The 24,258-nt window shown below is 38.9% G+C and overlaps 1 protein-coding gene across 3 annotated transcripts in view; it reads left to right on the top strand.

Moving 5' to 3' along the window:
* Nucleotides 1-19,683, top strand: part of ACVR1 (activin A receptor type 1) — a 143,125-nt gene extending 123,442 nt beyond the window's left edge. For all 3 annotated transcript variants that reach the window (XM_030326403.1, XM_030326404.1, XM_030326402.1), the window contains exons 10-11: nt 17,619-17,749; nt 18,464-19,683. In XM_030326403.1, coding sequence (XP_030182263.1) covers nt 17,619-17,749; nt 18,464-18,598 — 266 coding nt within the window. In that variant the 3' untranslated portion in view covers nt 18,599-19,683. The remainder of the gene's footprint in view (nt 1-17,618; nt 17,750-18,463) is intronic.
* The last annotated feature ends 4,575 nt before the right edge of the window (nt 19,684-24,258 follow it).

Below are 24,258 nucleotides of genomic sequence, written 5' to 3'. Positions count from 1 at the left end.
GACAAATAGTTTTCCTGTGTGGTCCTCAGTGTTTTCTTCTAAAGGAAAGGAGGACTGTGACGTAATCTACATGATTCTAATATCCCACGGTGTCTCTTCACCTTCAGATTTTTCAGAGTACAGCCAGATCCATTAGGGATTATGGGGTGAATTCATTTAGCAGACTTGACCTTAATTGACATGAGTCTATTTATAGCCTTTATTTATCCCATTAAATGGGACTACTTATATATTTCACTACAGAAATGTGTTTGGTGTGGGGTATCCCTCCGACTCTGCTAGTGTGTCACATAAATATGGTGTGTGCCTCTTATCTTTAAAATGTAAAAAATTCCAAATTCTGCAAACACAACTAACCTCAAAGGTTTTGGATAAGGGACCGCGGATATATAATCAACATTCACTCAAGTAATATGTATGCAGTGTGTATAATACACGAGGTATTTTTTTAGGCTCTGGGAAGCAGTGGAGCAAAAAAAGATATGATTTTAATATTTCTTTAATAGATTAAGCCACTATGGTTGAGGTGTACATGGAGGTGATTGAGTATAGGGAGGACGCTGAATTTTTCCAGGGTTCTGGGATTGTGGTAGCAAGGTGGGAAGGTCTTCTTGGAAGATAGAAAGCATGAACTGAGTCATAAGTGAGATGAATAGGAGCTAGTCAGTTGTACTAGTCTGGGCAGACGTGTAGGTGGGAATGAGAAAATTCGATGGTGCTAACAATCAGTATCCTGGGCAAAAGGAAGCACCGTGGGGAACCTAAAGGTGCCCTGGTGCTAAAGCTGCAAGCCACTGCGGTGTGGCTGACACTCAGATGGGTGAAGGAGCACTGTGGTGGCCCATGAGCAGGATCCCATGGAGACATAATGAGCTTTTCCCACAGTTTTTCTCCCAAGGCTTTTGCAGGGGCTGATGGGATATGGTGGATGGCTAGCAGGGGAGGCTTCCAAGCACAGATACCTGTAGGTCCCAGAGACAGCTGTCAAAGGGGGAACAAAATGGTACACTAAGGCTTTGGTGGGGAGGATCACAAAGGCGGCTTTCTTTCCAGAGGGTGGTTTAGTATATGTGCTGCCGAAGCGAGCACTCCAGAGGGTGGTTTAAATGCAACTGTGGCATTTCATGCTTTTTGGAGCACTGTCTAGGACATTCTTCTTGGTCTGTGTATCAGCTTTGTGATGTGTGAAGGTGTTGGAACCAAGGCATGGCAATTAAGGGGTTTACTCAGAACCGTGCAACAAATGAATGGTAGGGATATTGGTTGGTAAAGATATATTTGCCCCACAGAATAGAAAAGTTCCAAATAGGCATATGCCCAGGGGAAAAAAAATTAGCGTATAAATCAGATACATATGCCAAGGGTTGCGGGGGAGTAGGTTATGAATAATTTCTGATTTCTTTCTTGCCCTTTGAGTCACGCCAGCCACCTTTCATAGGAAAGCAGGGCCTGGCTCAGTTCATTCTTCCTCAACTACTGTTTCCCATGCTCCTGTTCTCCTGCATTCCTGTGCCCTTTGTTGTGCACACCACTCATGTGCCACTCAAAGTACTTTGCATTTTTAGTCACTTTTCTTGCTGTCTTCTGCTGGCTCATAATTTGGCACTTGTTCATCGAGTGCTATCTATAAAGGGACTTACGAGTTCACTTTTTTGCCCAACTCCCCAGATTTCTGCCAGAAATGAGGAGCACTTGTAAATAACTTCCCACCTTGACAACACATCATTTTAGACTGCCCTTGACCTCTTGCTCTCCCTACCACTATGTGCACCTGACTTCAGCCACAGGGAATTCTCCATCTTTGCAATGGGTAGGATCCTTTGTAACCCTTTGTCTTCATCGCCACCACCACCCCCCACCATGAATGTCCCCTGTTAGGCCATGTTTCTTATCCCCATCCTCTTCCCTGCCTTGCAAACTGCTGATATTTCTAGGTCTGCCCGAGCCCTAGCTCTTGGAAAGCCTACTGATGGCACTCAGTTACATTTGGTACTGAAGCCACATAGCTGTTTTTTTCCTCTAAGACTGGTTGAGTACCATTTCCCTGCATCTTCTCCATGCTCTTACTGCTAATGCTAGTTTGTAATTTCTCGTATTTCCCTTTCCCCTTATTCTGGGCCTCATTGCCAGCACTGCATCTTTTTTATTTTTGTATCCCCAGTGCCAAGCACAACCTCTGACTCAATAACCATTTTGATCCCTTAAACTATGCGTGCCAATTTAGGAACTAGCATGTACAAATATATTCTGAAAGGCAAAGATAGTGGGTGAAAAACATCTTTGAGCTTTTACAAGATTTCCATTATCCAAGGAAAGAAGGGCTTGTCCCCATCTTACACTAGATTTTGAGTTCCTCGACAGTCAAGAGCATGTCTTGCACTTTTATCATCCTCAACATTTAATATGGTGTTCTACACATGGTAGGTACGTAATGTACTTTCTATTCATTGAAATGGTTGCTTTCTTTGACCAGAGGAGTTCCACGTGACTGCCAGAGTTTAATCCCGGATTTATTTGGCACTGGTCATGCTTCTCCACAATGAGATGGAGAAACCATCCACAATTGACCAGTGGTTGAAGAAAGAGAGGTGTGACTAAATCCCAGGCATAATCAATTAAATGATCTTTTTAAATTTGATTCTTTTTGTTAAAACATGGGACAGTTAATGAGATTAAAGTATGGGGAATATAAACAGGAGGGAACACTTCAGCTTTGCATAGTGGAGTTTGTTGTTTGGGATCAGTAGATCCCGTGTTTAAAAAATTCACCTATGCTTTTTTCTTCTGCCTTTATAGAAAAGGTCCACTTAGCCCTTTCCAAGCTAACCAGGCAAATTATCCCAAATAGCTGGCTAAGCAAATGCAAACAGTTATACTATTATGCTAGATTAAAAAAAAAAAAAAGAATAAATGTTAAAAAAAGATTTGTTTAAAGGGGCGTCTGGGTGGCTCAGTTGATTAAACATCCGACTTCAGCTCAGGTCATGATCTCACAGTTGGTGGGTTCTAGCCCTGCATCGGGCTCTATGTTGACAGCTCAGAGCCTGGAGCCTGCTTTGGATTGTTTGTTTGTCTCCCTGTCTGGCCCTCCCCCACTCAGTCTCAGTCTTTTGAAAATAAATAAATGTTAAAAAAAAAAATAATGAAGTAGGCTAACTGTATTCTCCTTCAGAGAAGTGGACAGACCAGTAAAGGACCCATCTTTTACTATGGCCTATAAATTCATGTGGCCCCTAAAAAAAGTATAAATGACCTTACATGTCCAGTTGTATGATATGTCTTAGTACTAGAAGAAAATAGTTTTGTTTGAAAGCTTCATGGGATCTTCCCAAGAGGGGGAGGTAAGGCCTTTGAGATGGGCTGTCACAAATCCTCTGAAAGTGGTGGTTTATGTTTTGCCTTGAAAAGCTTTAATCCATTGAATAATATAGTTTACAAATGCAATTGTGCAATGTGGATAACTTACCTAGATTTAAGCGATCTCACCCAGAAATTTATTTTTACATTACTGAAAACATGGAATATGGTATAAATTAACTTAGTCAAATCTGTGAAGTTTAAGAAAATCCATATGATTTCTTTAACATATTCCTATTATCATGGCTAACCTTGTGCATCAACAGTGTATATTTTTATAGGGTTTGTGAAATGGATTCTTGCACTTAATTTCTCTGAGCAGTGAAAAGGAGATTGAAGATTTTCAGGTGGCTTGTAGGAATTAGAACACTGTGAGCAAAGTTATAATTCAGTTTTTCTTTTTCTCAAACAACCTGTTAGGTATTTAGGAACAGAAGAAAGTGACATGGAGAGAGGAGGAGGGCAATAGACCAAGTAGTCCCCTGTCCTCATTGTCAAAGCCTTTGATGGTGCAAGAAAAATGATTTCCTTGGTTTCTTCTCTTTAAAGGGAAGAATCCATTTTCTAATTCTAAGTGATGAAGTTTTAAATTTCTCTATTTGTAAAATTACATCAATTTCTTTCACAAAGAAGAGTAGTTTTTCTGGGAAAAAGGGCTTCTAAGGCATTGGAAGCCATGCCGGGGTAGAAGGTAAGCTGAAATGAACCACTTCCATACTGGTTTAGGGAAGGGGAGAGTTCATCCTTTTGTCATTCTTCTGTCTTTCCAAATGACTGAGAGTAAATAATAGAGCCATCAAGCACACAACTGTGTCTGGCAGTTTGAGGTTGCTCATTGACCATAGAGTGAATGAGGAAATGAATATTTCATATTGTTTGCATTCTTCCAATGGGGGGAATTATTTCATAGCAGTGATTTCCCCCCTAAGCATCTCATAACCAACAGGAATATCTTGATGGTCGTGGATTAGCTACGTAATTCTATTTGTGGTCTGAAACCACTAGATTCATGTACCTTTTTTCAGAGGCCTTGTCTCTTTTTTTTTTTTTTTTTTTTTAAATTCAAGTATAGTGGACAATGTTACTTTAGTTTTAGGGTTACATCATAGTGGGTTTCACAACTTTCTTCATTATTTCATGCTCACCACAAGTGTAGCTACCTTCTGTCACCATACAGCACCACTCATCCTCCCTGACATTCATTCCATTAACTAGAAGCTTGTGCCTCCCACTCGCCTTCATCCCTTTATGTCCACTTTCCCAACTATTTTCCTGCTACAGCCACCAGTTCTGTGTTTACAGGTCTGTTTCTGCTTTTTGTTCGTTCTCTTTTTCCACATAGCAAGATCTCATTCTTTTTTTATGGCTTAGTAGTCTTCCAGAGAGAAGGGCTGGGAGAGGTGTGTATAATACATCTTTATCCATTCATCTATTGAGGGGCACAGGTTGCTTCTGTATCTTGGCTATTCTAGATAATGCTGCAATAAACATAGGGGTGCGTATATCTTTTTGAATTAGTGTTTTCATTTTCTTGGGGTAAATACCCAATTGTGGAATTACTGGATCATATGACATCTTTTTTATTTTGGGGGTAACCTCCCTACTGTTTTCCACAGTGGTTGCACCAACAAATTCCCAGCAACAATGCACAAGGGTTCCTTTTTCTCCACATCCTTGCCAATATTTGTTATTGATCCTAGCCCTTCTGACACGTGTCAGGAGCTATCTAACTGTAGTTTTGATTTTCATTTCACTGATGATTAGTGATGTTGTGCATCGTTTCATGTGTGTTAGGTATCTGGATGTCTTTGGAAACATGTCAGTTGAAGTCCTCTGCCCATTTTTAATTGGGTTGTTGTTAGTTTTGGTGTTGGCTAAGTTCTTTATATATTTTAGACATTAACCCCTACTATATATATCATTTGTAAATGTCTTCTCCCATTCACTGGGTTGTCTTTTGTTCTGTTGATGGTCTCCTTCTCTGTGCAAAATATTTTATGTAGTCCCAATAATTTTTCCTTTCATTTTTATAGCCTGAGGAAACCTATCCAGGAAAATGTTGCTAAGGCTGATGTCCAAGAGATTAGGGAGTTTTATGGTTTCAGGTCTTACAGTCAGGTCTTTAATTCATTTTACTTTTGTGTATAGTGAAAGAAAGTGGTCCAGTTTTCCCAACAACTGAGGAGAATGTCTTTTTCCCATGATATATTCTTGTCTGCTTGGTCTCTGGGCTGTCTGGTTCTATCCATCTATATGTTTATTTTTGTGCCAGTACCATTCTATTTTGATTACTATAACTTTGTAATAGGTCTTGACAGTTAAGATTGTGATACCTCCAGCCTTGTTCTTCTTAAGATTGCTGTGGCTATTCCTGGTCTTTTTTGGTTCCATACATATTTTAGGACTGTTTGTTCCAGTTCTGTGATAAATGCTATTGTTATTTTGATGGGGATTGTATTGAATCTGTACGTTGCTTTGGGTAGTATGGACATTTTAATAATATTCTTACAATCCACAAGAATGATAGGTTTCTTTATGTCATCGTCAATCTTGTAGCTTTTAGAGTACAGGTCTTTCACCTTCTTGGTTAAGTTTATTCTTGGTATTTTATTCTTTTTGGTGGAACTGGAAATGGAATTGTTTTCTTTTTCTGCCTCTTTGTTATTAGTGTATAGAGGTGCAACAGATTTCTGTAAATGAGTTTTGTATCTTGCAACTTTACTGAATTCATTTGTCTATTCTAATAGCTTTTTTGAAGGAGTCTTTAGGGTTTTCTATGGAGTCCTTGGGATTTTCTGTGTGTAGTAGGTCAACAGCAAATAGTGAGTTTTATTTTTTTTTCTTACCAATTTGTTTGCCTTTTTTTTTTTTTTTGGTACTTCTAGTATTTTGAATAAAGGTGGTAAGAGTGAACATCTTTGTCTCATTCCTGATCTTAAAAAAAAGATTTTCCCTTAATTCTGAGTTTGTAATATGTAGCCTATATTATGTTGTGGTACAATCCCTCTAAACCTAAAAAACAAACAAAAAAAATCTAAAAATACCTTTTTGAGAGTTTTTATAATGAACAGATGTTGAATTTTGTCAAGTGCTTTTTCTGCATCTATTGAGATGATTATTTGATTTTCATCTTTTGCTATTGTGGTGTATGACTTTGGTTATGAATATTTAACCATCATTGCATCCCTGAAATAAGTTCAACTTGATTGTGGTGAATGATCCTTTTAATGTATTTTTGAAAACAGTTAATATTTTCAGGATTTTTCATCTATTTTTATCAGGGATGTTGGCCTATAGTTTTTTTGTTTTTGTTTGGTTTTGGTATCAAGGTAATGCTGGCTTCGTAGAATGTATTTAGAAGCTTCCCTCCTCTTATTTATTTTTGGGGGGAATAGCTTGAGGAGAAGATACTAACTCTTTGAATGAATGGTAGCATTCACTGGTGAATCTGTCTGGTCTTGGACTTTTGTTTTTTGGGAATCTGTAGTGATTCAGTTTCAATACTAGTAATTGGTCTGTTTGGTTCCTATTTGTTTCAGTCTTGGAAGATTGTAGGTTTCTAGGACTTAAATTTCTTCTAAGTTGTCCAGTTTGTTGGCACATAATTTTTCACAGTAATCTCTTTGATCCTTTGTATTTCTGTGGTCTGTTTTTATTTCTTTCGCTTATTTATTTTGGTCCTCTCTTTTGCTTGGTGAGTCTGGGTAAAGGGTTATTAATTTCCTTGATATTTCATAGAAACAGCTCTTGGTTTCATTGATCTTTTATTTTCTAGGTCTTCTCTAATTGTCACTGTTTCCTTCCTTTTACTAACTTTGGGTTAATTCTTTTCTGGTTTCTTGAGTTAGGCCTGTATTGCCATATACTTCCTTCTTATAACTGCTTTTGCAGTGTCCCAAAGATTTGGGACCATTGTGCTTTCATTTTTATTTGCCTCCACGTGTTTTTGTATTTCCTTTTGATTTCTTTGTTGGTCTGTTCATTCATTAGTAGTATGTTCAGGCTCCACCTGTTTTGTTTTTCCACAGTTTTTGTTTTTTTGTGATTTTGTGTTTCTATTCAGAAAAGAATCTTGGTATGATTTCAATCTACCTAAATGTATTGAGACTTTTGGGCTGAAATGTGATCTTCCCTAGAGAATGTTCCATGTGTGCTTGAAAAGAATGTGTACTCTGTTGTGTTTGGATGGAATATTCTATACCTGTTAAGTAAATTTTGTCTAATACATCATTCAGAACCACTGTTTCCTTGTTGATTTTCTGCCTGGAATATCTATCCATCCATTGATGTAAGTGGGGTATTAAATCCTGTACTATTAGGGTATTACTGTCAATTTCTCCCTTATGTCTGTTAATATTTGCATTAGATGCTCCAGTATTGGGTACATCTACATTTACAATTGTTACTTTTTTTTTTTTTCCACGTTGAGAGAGATTGAGATACAGAGTGTGAGTGGGGCAGAGAGAGAGGGAGACAGAATCCAGAGCAGTCTCCAGGCTCTGAGCTGTTAGCACAGAGCCTGACCGGGGGCTCAAACTCACAAACCGGGGGGGGGGGGGGGGGTCACGACCTAAGCTGAAGTCAGATGCTCAACCAAGCCCCACCAGGCCACCCAGGTGCCCCAACAATTGTTAACTCTTGTTGGATTGATCCTTCTGTCATTATGCAATGCTCTTCTTTGTTGTTACAGTCTTTGTTTTAAAATCTATTTTGTCTGATAGAAGTATTACTTCCCAGACACTTTTTAAAAAATTTTTTTGGCTTTCGTTTGCATGGAATCTCTCTTTCCAGCCCAGCCCTTCACATTTGGTCTGTCTTTAGGTCAAAAGTGAGTCTCTTGTAGGCAGCATATAGATCGGACTTGCTTTTTTGATCCATATCTTTTGATTGGGATAGTTAGACCATTTACATTTGAAGTAATTGCTGAGAGGGGATGAGTTAAGATGGCAGAAAAGTAGGGGGACCTGGGCTTTCCTCATTCCTCAAACACAGCTATATTGAGGTCAGATCCTTGGAGCACCCAGGAAATTGATCTGCAGAGTGGCAGAAGGATCTCCACAGTGGGAGGGAGATAGCGTGGCAGGTGTGAGGTACATGGAAGTGAATTGAGAGAAAAACAGCAGTGCTGCAGAGGGGGAGAGAAAGAGGAGTTGATAAAGTGTAGCAGAGTTTGCACAAGAGGAAAACATCTCTGGATCATAGACTGGGGAGCAAGAAGTACTGAGTAACACAGGTTTTTTGTTTTTGTTTTGTTTTCATTTTTTTTTTTGCTAGCAGCATTTGGAGCTCAAACTCTGAGGTTCTGGTGGTGCATGACTTTCTCCAGAATGGAGCTGTGGCACGTGCTCCTGGGGATAAGGGAATTGGCCCCTCAGTGCATAGCATGGTGTAGGGATCTCCTGGGTTCATTAGGAGAGAACATTACCCTTCCTGGAGTACTTTTGGAAGAGGGTATATTGCCTCCCCAAGGACAAAAGACACTGCAGGCACCAGCCAAAAGCCTTTCATCAGCAGGAGACAGAGGTGCACCCAGAGGGAATATAAACTTTGCTGCGTTTAGTTGTGCTACACCACAGATTCCATGCACTGTGCTGGTGTGGGATGGTTTTTCAGGGACAGGCCTTCAGACACTGTGGAGAGGCTCTACTTCAGAGGAGAGGGTTGGATCCGTGAGGTGCTGGGTCCTTTAAGGCTTTGGGTTTTGATCCTAGCAGTGAACTTATGGCACAGGGTGAGCTGACTGGCCTACCTATTCTGTGAGGGCTGCCTGAACAGTCTGGGAACATGAGATTGGGGTGACTCCATTTTTCCCCACAACACAGTGGGACTTAAGAGAGCAACACCGTATGGCTCCTAATGGAGGCGGGACCTGCTTACACCAAACCCCACCCCCTGTGTCTGGCAACTGCTTATTTACTGGGCCAAGACTGAGCCAAAACAGAAGGCCTCTCCTCCAGAAGATCAGGACAGCCAGCACCCTGCATGCACCAAGTGTACTGAAAATCGAGCACTTCAAAACAATACCTGTAGTTCTGGTGGAAATAGAAAAAAGAAAAATTAAGCCTGGCCCTATTTTTTCTTTCAGAATCAGGCTCATAGTTTGTTTTTTTTGTTTGTTTTTTTGTTTTTTTTTTTTTCATTTCCTTTTCTCTCTTTTGGATTCTCTTTTTAATTCTTTCTCTTTTTTTCTTTCCTTCTTTTTCCTTTCTTTTTGGAATTAGCCCTATAACTTTTCGATTCTCTGGTTGGTTTTTTTTGTTCCCTTTTTCTTTTTTTGGGGGGATCAGGCTTCCCCCAGCCTTTTTCCAGGCTTATTTCAACAACAACAACAACAACAACAACAACAACAACAACAACAAAATCAAAGCACACTTAGTTAAAAGGCCAAACACTCCCCACTGCAAGCAAGGAGGAGCTCTGTGGAGGACTGATCAGTGGGAATGAGCAGCCAAAATACAGTAATAGAGTATACACCATACACACCAGAAACACTTCAAGTGCCAGGCCCAGGACAGTGCATGATCCCTTTTAATGCAGTACTCTCAGGTGCAGGAAACATAACAAGTTTTTAAAACATGCAAAGGACAGAAACTTAGCCAAAATGACAAGATGAAGAAGGTTTCCCCAAAAGAAAGGTCAAGAAGCAATCGCAACCAGGGACTTGCTCAAAACAGATATAAGCAATATATCTGGACAAGAGTTTAGAACAACAGTCATTAGACTACTAGCTAAGCTTGAAAAAAGCACAGAAGACACCAGAGAAACCCTTACTGCACAGGTCAAAGACCTAAAATCTAGTCAGATTGAGATTTTAAAAAATGCTATAACTGAGATGCAATACTGACTAGATACAGTCCTAATGAAGATTGAAGAAGTAGAAGAGAAAATAGGTGATACAGAAGAAAAAATTATGGAAAATAATGCAGCTGTAAAAAAGAGGGAAAGGAAATTATTAGATTACAAGGAGAGACTTAGTGATTCCATAAAATGAAACAATATCAACATAATAGGAGTCCCAGAAGAAAAGCAGGACGAAGGGGAAAAAGGGTTATTTGAACAAATGATAGCTGAGAACTTTCCTAATCTGAGGAAGCAAACAGGTATCCAAGTCCAAGAGGCATAGAGTACTCCCTTCAAGATTAACAAAAACAGGTCAACACCATGACATATAGTGAAAAATTGCAAAATACAAAGAGAATTCTGAAAGCAGCTAGGGACAAATGGGCCTTAACCTACAAGGGTAAACACATAAGGGTAGTAACAGACCAGTCCACTGAAACTTGGCAGGCCAGAAGGGAGTGGCAGGAAATACTTAATGTACCAAATGCGAAAAATACGCAGCCAAGAATTCTTTATCCAGCAAGGCTGTTATTCAGAATAGAAGGAGAGATAGAACTTCCCCAAATAAAAACTAAAGGAATCTGTGACCACTAAACCAGCACTGCAAGAAATTTAAGAGGGACTCGGAGTGGAGGGGAAAAGAAAGACCATAGCAACAAAGACTAGAAAGGACCAGAGAACATCACTAGAAACACCAACTCTACAAGTAACAAAATGGCATTAAATCCATATCTTTCAGTAATCACTCTGAATGTAGATGGACTAAATGCTTCAATGAAAAGACATACGTATCAGAATGGATTTTAAAAACTTCATCTATATGCTATATACAAGAGACTCATCTTACACCTAAAGACACCTGCAGATCGAAAGTGAGGTGATGGAGAACCATCTATCCTGCTACTAGATTTTAAAAGAAAGCTGGAGTAGCCATACTTTTATCAGACAAACTGGACTTTAAAACAAAGACTAGGGGCGCCTGGGTGGCTCAGTCGGTTGAGCGTCCGACTTCGGCTCAGGTCACGATCTCGCGGTCCGTGGGTTTGAGCCCTGCGTCGGGCTCTGGGCTGATGGCTCAGAGCCTGGAGCCTGCTTCCGATTCTGTGTCTCCCTCTCTCTCTGCCCGCCCCCGTTCATGCTCTGTCTCTCTCTGTCTCAAAAATAAATAAATGTTAAAAAAAAAATTTTAAAAATAAAAAAAATAAAAAAAATAAAACAAAGACTAACAAGAGATGAAGAAGGGCATTATATCATCAAGTGTATATCCATCAAGAAGATCTAACAATTATAAATATGCCCTCAATTTGAAAGCACTCAAATATATAAATCAATAACAAACTCATTTAATACAATAGTGGGAGACTTTAATATCCCACTTACAACAATGGACACATCATCTAAGCAGAAAATTAACAAGGAAGCAATTGGCTTTGAAGGGTACTGAACCAGATAACAGATACATTCATAACATTTCATCCTAAAGCAGAATACACATTCTTCTCAAGTGCACATAGACTATTCTTCAGAATACATTACAAATGGGGTCACAAATCAGCCTTCAACAGGGGGTTGAGGTATGATTGAGATCAGACCATGCATATTTTCAGAACATGATGCATATTTCAGAACACAATGCTATAAAACTTGAAATCAGCCACAAGAAAAAATTTGGAAAGCCCTAAAATACATCGAAGTTAAAGAACATCCTACTAAAGAATGAATTCAAAAACCAGGAAATTAAAGAAATTAAAAATATATGGAAGTAAGTCAAAAAGAAAACGTGACAGTCCAAACCCGTTGGGATGCAGTAAAGGCAGCCCTAATAGGAAAGCAATTTCAGGCCTATCTCAAGAAGCAAAAAGGGTCCCAGATACACAAGCTAGCCTTACACGTAAAGGAGCTAGAAAAGGAGTAGCAAATAAAGCTGAAAGCCAGCAGAAGAAGGGAAATTATAAAGATTAGAGAAGTAAATGATATAGAATCAAACAAAAACCCAGTAGAGCACATCAGTGAAACTAAATGGTGGTTCTTTGAAAGAATAAACAAAATTGATAAAGCTCTCACCAGACTTCTCAAAAAAGCAAAAGAGGTTCCAAATAGATATGAATGGAAGAGGACAGATCACAACCAACACTACAGAAATACAAACAATTATAAAAGAATACTATGAAAAATTATATGCCAACAAACTGGGCAATCTGGAAGAAATGGGCAAATTCCTAGAAATTCGCACACTACCAAAATTCAAACAGGAAGAAATAGAAATTTGAACAGACCCATAAGCAGCAAAGAAACTGAATCAGTTATCAAAAATCTCCCAACAAACAAGAGTCTTGGGCCAGATGGCTTCCCAGGGGGAATTCTACCAGACATTTAAAGCAGAGTTAATACCTATTCTTCTCAAGCTGTTCCAAAAAAATAGAAATGGAAGAAAAGCCTCCAAACTCATTCTGTGAAGCATTACCTTGATTCCAAAACCAAAGACCTCACTAAAATGCAGAATTACAGGCCAATATCCCTGATGAAACTAGATGAAAAAGTTCTCAACAGGATCCTAGCACATCAAATTCAACAGTACATTAAAAGAATTATTCACTATGATCAAATGAAATTTATTCCTGAGCTGCAGGGCTGGTTCAGTATTCGCAAATCAATCAACGTGATACACCACATTAATAAAAGAATGCATAAGACTCTTATGATCATTTCAATAGATGCAGAAAAAGCATTTGACAAAGTATGGCTTCCATTTATGATAAAAATCCTCAACAAAGTAGATTTAGAAGAAACATACATCAACACCATAAAGGCCATATACTAAAGACCCACAGGTAATATCATCCTCAATGGGGAAAAACAGAGCTTTCCCCCTAATGTCAGGAACATGACAAGGATATCCACTCTCACCACTGTTGTTCAACATAGTACTAGAAGTCCTAGCCTCAGCAATCAGACAACAACAACAACAAAAGGGCATCCAAATTGGCAAACAAGTCAAACTTTCACTCTTTGCAAATGACACAATACTCTGTATGGAAAACCTGAAAGACTCCACCCAAAAACTGCTAGAATGGATATGAATTCTCCAAAGTTGTAGGATATAAAATCAATATACAGAAATTGGTTGCATTTCTATACACCAATAATGAAGCAGCAGAAAGAGAAATCAAGGAATGAATCCCATTTACAAATGCACCAAGAACCATAAGATACCTAGGAATAAACCTAACCAAAGAGGTAAAAGACCTATACGCTGAAAACTGTAAAAAGCTTATGAAATAAATTGGAGAAGACACAAAGAAATGGAAAAACATTCCATACTCATGGGTTGGAAGAACAAATATTGCTAAAAATGTTGATACTGCCCAAAGCAGTTTGCACATTCAATGCAATCCCTATTAAATAACAATAGTGTTTCTTCACAGAGCTAGAACCAACAATTCTAACATTTGTATGGAACCAGAAAAGACCATGTAATTTTGAAAAAGGCCAAAGTAATTTTGAAAAAGAAAACCAAAGCTGGAGGCATCACAATTCCAGACTTCAAGCTGTATTGCAAAGCTGTACTCATAAAGACAGTATGGCACCGGCACAAAAACACACACATAGATCAATTGAACAGAATGGAGAACCCAGAAAAGGACCCACAAATGTATGGCCAAGTAATCTTTGACAAAGCAGGAAAGAATATACAATGAAAAAAAAGACAGTCTCTTCATCAAATGGTCATGGGAAATCTGGACAGTGACATGCAGAATGAAACTGGAATTTCTTATACCATACACATAAAAAAATTCAAAATAGATCAAAGACCTAAATAGGAGACAGGAAACCATCAACATCCCGTAGGAGAAAACAGGCAGCAACCTCTTTGACCTCGGCTATAGCAGCTTCTTACTAGACATGTCTCTGGAGGCTAGGGAATCAAAAGCAAAATGAATAATTGGGATCTCATTAAGATAAAAATCTTCTTCACAGCAAAGGAAATAATCAACAAAACTAAAAGACAACCAAGGTAATAGGAGCAGACAATTGCAAATGACATATTGGATAAAGCATTAGTATCCAAAATCTATAAAGAACAAACTCAACACCCAATAAACAAATAATCCAGTGACAAAATGGGCAGAAGACATGAATAGACATTTTTCCAAAGAAGACATCCAGATGGCTAACAAAAATGAAAATACCCAGCATTACTCATCATCAGAGAAATACAAATCAAAACCACAATGAGACACCACCTCATACCTGTCGGTATGGCTAAAATTAACAACTCAGGAGACAAGAGAGTTTGGCGAGGATGTGGAGAAAAAAACTCTTTTGCACCGTTGGTGGGAATGCAAACTGGTGCAGCCACTCTGGAGAATGGTGTGGAGGTTCCTCAAAGTAATTAAAAATAGAACTGTCGTATAATCCAGCAATTGTACTATTAGGAACTTATCCTAAGGATACAAAAATGCTGATTCAAAGGGGCACATGCACCCCAATGTTTATAGCAGTGCTATCAACAATAACCAAATTATGGAAAGAGCCCAAATGTCCATCAGCTGATGAATAAAGAGGTCATCTGTACACACACACACACACACACACACACACAATATTACTCAGCAATAAAAAAAAAAAAAAAAAAAATGAAATCTTGCCCTCACCAACAATGTGGATGGAATCAGAGGATATTATGCTAAGTAAAATAAGTCAGAGGAAGACAAATATATGACTTCACTCATGTGGAATTTAAGAAACATAACAGATGAACATAGGGGAAGTGAAGGAAAAATAAGATAAAAACAGAGTAAGGTAAACCGTAAGAGACTCTTAAATAACAGGGAATAAACTGAAGGTTGCTGTAGAGGAGGTGGGTGGGAGAATGGGCTAAATGGGTGGTGGACATTAAGGAGGGCACTTGTTGGGATAAGCATTGGGTGTTCTGTGGACATGATGAATCACTGGGTTATACTCCTGAAACCTTTACTACCCTGTATGCTAACTAACTTGAATTTAAATAAAAATAAAAGTATTTGCTGATAGGTGTGTACCCATGTCATTTTGTTCATTGCTTTCTGGTTGTTTTTGTTATTCGTCTTTTCTTGATCTCTTTCTTTAGCAATGCTTGGCTTTGTATTTCTTGTGTACTATTATAGGTTTATGTTTTGTATTTACCATGAGATTTATATATGGCATGTTTATAATAATCATCTAGTTTCATAATTTTCTTCTATTTTTTTTTCCTTTTTCTTTTCCACCTAAAGAAGTCCTGTTAGCATTTCTTATAAAGTCTATTTAGTAGTGATGAGCTTTACTTTTGTCTGGGAACTCTTTCCCAGCAAGGTTATTTAGAATTTAAGGAGAGCCATTCTTGACTTTAGACGTTTTTTCCTTTTAGCACTTTGAGTATATCTTGCCACTCCTTTCTGGTCTGCAAAATTTCTGAATAATCAGCTGATAGCCTTATGGCATTTCCCTTTTTATGTAACTATTTGCTTCTGTCCTTATCTTTATTCTTTGACATTTTACTTATCATGTGTCATGGTATGGAATTCCTTGGTTTCCATCTTGTTCAGGACTTTTGGTGCTTCTGGACCTAGAAATCTGTTTTCCCCAGATTAGGAAAGTTTTCAGCTATTATTTCTTCAAATAAGTTTTCTGCCCCATTTTTGTTTTCCTTCTGGGACCCATATAATGCAGATGTTTTGTGATATTAAGAGATCTCTTAACTTATCCTTTTTTTTTTCCTTTTTCCTTTTCAGCTTGGCTGCTTTCCAAAAGATAATTGACCATTCTGCATTCTCCAATTTACTGTTGATTCCCTCTAGTATAGATTTCATTTCAGGTATTTTGTCTTCAACTCTGACTGGTTGTTTCTTTGTTGAAATTCTTCTTGAGTTTATCCATTTTTCTCTCCAGTTCAGTAGCAACTTTATGGCCATCCCTTTGAACACGTTACGAGGTAGATCGCTTAATTCCATTTCGTTTACTTCTTTCTCTGAGGTATATTCTTGTACTTTCTTTTGGAGCATCTTCCTCTGTCTCTTCATTTTGCTTGGCTTTCAGTGTTTCTATGAATTAGGGAGAACAGCTAAACTTGAAGGGATGGTCTATTTTATGGTCCTCCCCTGTGAGACTGTCTCTAGTTACTTTGATTGGCTGTCCAGAGCTGTGTCTGATCTGTGCTGGGGCTGCCTTGATGGGATGACCAGAGCTGAATTGGTCAGAAGTCTTGGGGCTCTCCTGTCAGAGGATGCCAGCTGTGGGTTCCTAGGGTTCTCTGCATGGAGGGCATCCTTGCAGGACAGCTGAAGTGGCTGCAAGCCAGGTTATTCCAGGGTACTCCTACAGAGGGAATCCTGGCAAGGTAAGTGGAGTTAAAGTGTTGTGCTACATGAAGAGGGCACCCTGTTAGGTTAGCTTGTGCTTAAACAGGTATAGAGGCTTGGGGCTCCAGGGTCTTGTGTACTGGTGGTACTCGTAAGTTGTCTGGAGCCTAAGTGGTGTGGATCTGGAGTGTTCCTGGGTAATTTAGCCAGAGGGCTGGAGCCATAGTAAGCGCTGACCAGGGGTGTCTCAGTGTGTGGTTGCCTTGGTTGGGATGGCTGGGACTGGTGTAGGCTATGAGCCTGGGGCTCACTGAGGCCGTAGCCTGACAATGGTGCCAAGACCCCACTCCTGTCTGCACTATCAAGGTTGGGGGGCACTTAAGGAGTGGTGTTCACACCAGCCCCTGACTGAGAGAGAGTTCCAGCAGATCCCCTGGCATTTGTTGGAGTTGTAGGGCTAGATCTTTTATATTCTAGTTGATCTTTTAAACTTTGGCATTTTTTTTCTGTACCCCGAGGAGACCAACCTGTTCGTGGTCCCTCGGTACTATCTCTACCCACAGTAGTTCAACAGTGTTGGGGGTGGGGTTCCTTTCATTGCCTTGTCTCCATCTCTTTGGCCATACTCTGTGGTCTTTTGTTGTACAGAAGCTTTTCATTCAGCACTCAGTTCTTCAGAAGGAATTGCTTTATAAATAGGTGTAGATTTGGGGTGTCCATGGAGATGAGGCAGGGTCTTCCTATATCGCCATCTTGTACCAGAATGTTGTCTCTTTTTGATCACCAGAGGAATTTTGTCCTCTGTTACATTTTGCGTATCTTAGAGTTGTTTATATACACTCTTGGAGCATTTTATCAACATTGTAATTACATGAGTAGTAGCCACATTTTCTTCCAACAGAATTCCTAGACAGATTTGGAGGAAGAATAATTACTTATTACCTTGTTCTCCACTTGTTCTGTAGCTTTCAGAATCACCATGAAGAGAAGATGTCCAGTACTTTTTCCTATCACATTATAATCTGTGGCACCGATCAGTAAAATCCTAGGGGAAACTTCTGCTCTCTTGCTAACCAACACAATTCTTGTCCATGTGTGCAGGTATTGTGGAGGATTACAAGCCACCATTTTATGATGTGGTTCCCAATGACCCAAGTTTTGAAGATATGAGAAAGGTGGTCTGTGTGGATCAACAGAGGCCAAACATACCCAATAGATGGTTCTCAGACCCGGTAAGAGTGTCAGTTTCTTAGTTCTAAAACTATCTTCACCTTTTTACTAGGTGAAAGTCCAGAGCAAGCAAATAACATAACTCCTGAATGATTTGCCTTATCTATTGCTTTCTCTATTTTATGTAGAAGGGCCTTAGACCTAACTGAGTAGGTTCACAAAACGGTCTCGTTGCTGAAAGAGCATTCTGATTGATCTTGCTAATAAATGATAATATTCACAAGAATTTCAACTATTGACTAACTCCAGTAGTTAGGAGACTCATTACTATGCCACTAGCCCTAGAACTGCAGTTTCACAAGTAAAACAAGAGATGAACCTCTTTTCCATCACTGCATATCTGAAACTCCAAACAGAAGCTGTTTGGCTCAAGATTCTTATTGCTTCCCGTTGGGAGCAGCAAATCTGAAACATGGAGAGATGACTCCATCTGCAGATTTCATTATTAACTCAGGGGTAGCATGATCTCTTTTAGCAAACATAAAACATCAGGGGGTGCAGCCCATCCCATGTAATTTACCTCAAAATCAGCTGGTTGAAAGGAGGAGTCCAGAGGCCAGGGTTCATGAAACTGAAGAGGGGCTCCTTATCCAGCAGTCACGGCCTTGATTATTTGTTTAAAGAAGGTGGGGGGAACATCGCTTAACATCCACCCGGTTTCTGGGGCCACCGAAGAGCCACTGTTTTAACTGTGGTGTTTGTTTCTTTCTCCTCAGACATTAACCTCTCTGGCCAAGCTGATGAAGGAATGCTGGTATCAGAACCCATCCGCGAGACTCACAGCTCTGCGGATCAAAAAGACTTTGACCAAAATTGATAATTCCCTAGACAAATTGAAAACGGACTGTTGACATTTTCACGGTGTCAAAAAGGAAGATTTGTCGTTGTCATTGTCCAGCTGGGACCTAATGCTGGCCTGACCGGCCGTCAGAACAGAATCCATCTGTCTCCCTCCGCAAGTGGCTGCTTTGACAAGGCAGACATTCTACCCAGCCGCGTGCGGGGGAGACACCAAAACCACCCTAACCTCGCTCAATGACCGTGAACTGGGCATTTCACAAACTGTTCACACTACAGAGACTAATGTGGGACAGACGCTGTTGCAAAGGTAGGGGAACTGGAGGAACACAGAGAAATCCTAAAAGAGATCTGGGCATTAAGACAGTGGCTTTGCAGATCCTTCACAAGTCTCCTAGACTCTCCCCATGGGAAACTCACGGAGGTGGTGAATTTTTATCAGCAATATTGCCTGTGCTTCTCTTCTTTATTGCACTAGGAATTCTTTGCATTCCTTACTTGCACTGTTACTCTTAATTTTAAAGACCCAACTTGCCAAAACGTTGGCTGCGTACTCCACTGGTCTGTCTTTGGATAATAGGAATTCAATTTGGCAAAACAAAATGTAATGTCAGACTTTGCTGCATTTTACACATGTGCGGATGTTTACAATGATGCTGAACATTAGGAATTGTTTATACACAACTTTGCAAATTATTTATTACTTGTGCACTCAGCAGTTTTTACAAAACTGCTCCGTGCATATGTTAAAGCTTATTTTTATGTGGTCTTATGATTTTATTACTGAAATGTTTTTAACACTATACTCTGAAATGGACGTTTTCTTTTATTATCAGTTAAATTCACATTTTAAGTGCTTCACATTTGTATGTGTGTAGACTGTAACTTTTTTCAGTTCATATGCAGAAATGTATTTAGCCATTACCCATGTGACACCACCGAATATATTACTGATTTAGAAGCAAAGATTTCAGTAGAATTTTAGTCCTGAACGCTGTGGGGAAAATGCATTTTCTTCCGAATTATCCATTATGTGCATTTAAACTCTGCCAGAAAAAAATAACTATTTTGTTTTAATCTACTTTTTGTATTTAGTAGTTATTTGTATAAATTAAATAAAAGGTTTTCAAGTCAAAAAGTGAATTTTTTTTACCATATAAAAAATATCTGCATTCTAGAAAGCATTTTATTATGGGATCAATAGAAGCAAAAAAATGAATTTGTAAACTGAATTTGCTTTTCAAGTCTAGTAACAATTTTGAGGGTCCTAGGAGTATGATTTCCAGCTTGAATTTGGTATCAGAAAATTTGAATCTTGTTTCTTTGTGATTGTTTTTTCTTGGTCTGTGTTCCTAACTGTGAAATGAGAGTAACGGACCTAACCTGCTTTCTTCACATGGGGGTTTTGAGTATAAATGGGATGAATGATGTCCAAGCATGTCCATTTGTAGTCATGGGGGTTGCCAGTATAAATGGAATGAATGAGGTCCCACATGAGTGGAAGGCAGTGTTCCACATCTCACCCTACTGCTTGGGGAGGGTCCATTGTTGGCTTTTTCCACTTTTTGTGTTCACCAGGATTGAAAAGGTAAGGTTTAAAATAGCCCGATTAAGAGGTGTGAATTTTTGGAATGTTTACCAGAGGTAAGTTGATAACATCATTAAGATACATTTATTTATGGGTTATTACATTGACTTAAGTTGTGATCAAATACACATAAAAGTTTATCATCTTAATACCACTGGACTGTCCATTTAAAGGTAGTTAAGTATGGGGTACCTGGGCAGCTCAGTCGGTTGAGTGTCTGACTCTTGATTTTGGCGCAGGTCACAATCTCACAGTTGGTGAGTTTGAGCCCTGTGTCAGGCTTTGCACTGGTGGTGCAGAGCCCACTTAGGATTCTTTCTTTCTCTCTCTCTCTCTCTCAAAACAAACTTAAAAGTGGTTAGGTGCATTCACATTGTTTTGCTGCTGTCTCCACTATCCATCCACAGAACTCCTTTCATCTTGCAAAATTGAAACTCTCTGCCTATTAAGCAATAGCTCCCCATTCCTAACTCTTTATAGTCCTTGGTAACCATCATTCTACTTTCTTTCATTACAATTTGACTACTCTACCTGCCTCATATAAGTGGAATTATACAGTATTTGTAAGACTGGCTTATTTCACTTAGCATAATGTCCTTAAGATTCATCCTCATTATAGCATGTATCAGAATTTTTCTTCTTATGGCTGATAATATTCCAGTGTTATATATATAGAGCATTTTGTTTGTCTGTTCATCTGCTGATGGAGAACTGGGTTGCTTCCATCTTTTGCCTATTGTGAATAATGCTGCCATGAACATAGGTATGTAAATCTCTATGAATCCTTGCTTTCATTTTTTTTTTTTTTTGGCTACATACCTTAAAGAATAATGGAATCACATTTAACTTTTATTGAAGTATTGCATACATGTATAAAAGTATACCTATGTCCAACTATACAGCTTGATGCATGTTTATAAATTTTTGTGAATTGGTTACTGTCATGAAAACAGCACCCAGATCAAGAAGCACAATATGGACTTCTCTAGAGTGAAGTCAGCATCACAGTGGCATGAATTCCTTTTCTTCTTACCTTTGATTTACAACTAATTGTACGTCAATAACCAAATAAATGTGCCTCTGCATAGCACACCATGACACCTGGGCAACTTCTACCCACCTATGCATCTGAGAGTGTGTGGATAGGACCTCGGGGAGGAGACTGTGGATCCAAAGGAGTGAGTGAACATGCCTCAATTCCCTTTGCTATGATCAGGAAAGGGGGAACCTGGAGAGCACAAAACTGGGTGAACACTCAAAGGAGATAGAGAATTTATAGAAGTTTAGCCAACCTGACAGAAGATCCCAGCAGGATAGGAGTTTGGAGGCAAAGGAGAGAGAGGAACTGTGTGGTATACACTAGATGGCTGGTTTGTACAGGCACATCCTGAATGCTTTTGTTAATCACTATCCTGAAAATATATAGAACCCATCCTACCTCTGTATCTCATCAAGCAGAAGATATAGAAGAATGTGTCATTCAGCATTCAAGGTCAGGGGCTCTGGGGATGGCCAACCTGGAGCATCTTCTTTGTAACAAAGAATATGTGGATGGCAGACCTTGATCTCCTTAGAACGCTGGCCATGCAAGGAGGAGAAAGGCTACAGATAGTTGATAGTTTAGTTGCTACACTATAAAAACTTACCTCATGCAGATTCCAGCCATGGATGCTTTGTCCAGTCTGCCTTAGACTCCTTTGGTCTCACAGGACCACCTCCCACCCTTGGCCTAGAGTCTCCTGGGTTACAGTTACATTGGAGCCCACCAACACTTTCTCCAAGGGTGTCGTGGCAATGTACTAGGTTTTTGTTGGCAGCAGTGAGTAGCTACCTCTCTGCTAGAAGGAGTGGAAAGCAAAAGTGGTTGCCTGCCTGCAGGGTTGAAGCTGAAGTGACCCATCTCTCTCCAATAGGACCCTGGATTTCTGAGAGGGATCTCCATCACTAGGAGGAAAGAAAGGAAAGGAAGAGGCCAAAAAAGAAAACCAACCAACCAAAAGAGACAAAGAATTCCAACCAAAGGAATGTCTTTCCGGCTGTCTGCAGAAGGTCCACCTATGGACCTCTTGGAGTCCCACGCTGGAGAATCCCCCTATCAGCCATGTGCACCCGCCCTAAGCCCCACATTGTAAGTCCATGCACCCCTTCTGTCAGCTCGTTTTGTATGCTGAGTGCAGTCCCCAGCCCCCATAGAAGAAACTAAAAACTTGAGCTATAGCACCACCTCTGGGACATGAAAAGTTTCTAATCATCAGCCACTTGAACTGTAACAGCAAAAGCGAACAGATTCTTCACTAAAGAAAGGATATGCACCTCTGCTTTTGCATTTAAAGTAATAAACACTACAAAAAAAAAAACAAGGAAATATGGTATTACGAAAAATAAATGATAATTCTTCAGGAATGAAACTCCAAGGCACAGAATATTGTGAACTGATAAAGAATTCAAAATAGTCATTATGAGGAAATTCAAAAAGCTACAAGAAAACTAAAAAGGCAATTCAGTGAACTCAGGAAAAAAGTTCTTTACCAAAGAAATTTGTTCATTTTTAAAATTTCAGACAAATTCTGGAGCTGAAGAATTCTATGAGTGAGATAAAGATGGCATTAGAGAGCACAGGTACAGGATAGAGCAGATGAAATTGAGAACAAGTGATGTGGAAAGAGAACTAAGATTTTTTTTTTTAAAGCAGAAATCCCATGAGAGCTACCAGATTCAATCAGCAAAAGCAAATGGACTTAACAGCTATAGTTAGAACATTTCATCCTAAAACAGAATACATATTCTTTTCAAGTGCAAATGGAATATTCTCCAGAACAGATCACATATTAGGTCACAAAACAGGCCTTAACAAATACAAAATGATTGAAATCAGACCATGAACTTTTTCTCACTACAATGCTATGAAACTAGAAGTCAACCACAAGAAAAAAAAAATTGGAAAGACCACAAATACATGGAATTTAAACAACATGCTACTAAACCAATAGGTCAACCAGGAAATCAAAGTAATTACAAAAATGCATGGAAACCAATGAAAATGAAAATGCAATGGTCGAAAACCTTTGAGATGCAGCAAAAGTGGTCCTAAGAAGGAAGCATATAGCAATACAGGCCTACCTCAAGAGGCAAGAAAAATCTCAAATTAACAAAGCCTAAAGCCAGCAGAGGGAAGGAAATAATATAGATGAGAGGAGAAATGAATGATACAGAAACTAAAAATCCAATAGAATGGATCAGTGAAAATAAGGGCTATTTCTTTGAAAAAAAATAATAAAATTCATAAACCTCTAGCCAGATTTATAAAAAAGAGAAAGGACCCAGATAAATAAAATCACAAATGAGAGAGGAGAAACCACCAGCATCACAGAAATACAAATAATTAGAATATAATGAAAAACCATATGCTAACAAATTGGACAACCTTGAAGAAATGGATAAGTTCCTAGAAACTTACAAACTGCCAAAAATGAAACAGGAAGAAATAGAAAACTTTAATTGACTTATATAACCAGCAAAGAAATTGAATCAGTAATGAAAAAAATTTCCAACAAACAAGCGTCCTGGTCCCCATAGCTTCCTAGGCAAATTCTACCAAACATTTAAAGAGTTAATACCTATTCTTCTCAAACTATTCCAACAAATAAAAAAGGAAAGTTTTCCAATTCAATCTATGAAGCCAGCATTACAAAACCAGATAAAGGCTCCACTAAAAAGGAACTACAGGCCAATATCCCTTATGAACATGGATGCAAAAATTCTCAGTAAAATAACTAGCAAATTGAATCCAAGAATACATTAAAAGAATCTTTCACCACGATCAAGTGGGATTTATTCTTGGGTTGCAAGAGTGGTTCAATACATAATCATAATCATAATCAATACATAAATCAATCAACATGATACATCACATTAATAAAAGAAAGGATAAGAACCATATGATTATTCCAATAGATGCAGAAAAAGTATTTGACAAAATATAACATCCACTTATGATAAAAACCCTCAACAAAGTAGATTAAGGCATATATGGCCATAATAAAGGCCACGTATGAAAAACCCATGGCTTTTTGTCATCCTCAATGGAGAAAAATGGAGAACTTTTCCCCTAAAGTCAGCAATAAG

Source organism: Lynx canadensis, chromosome C1 (assembly GCF_007474595.2).
Source record: "Lynx canadensis isolate LIC74 chromosome C1, mLynCan4.pri.v2, whole genome shotgun sequence".
NCBI classification, from domain to species: domain Eukaryota; kingdom Metazoa; phylum Chordata; class Mammalia; order Carnivora; family Felidae; genus Lynx; species Lynx canadensis.
The sequence above is the reverse complement of the archived record's forward strand: the minus strand, read 5'-3'. Positions and strand labels throughout refer to the sequence as shown.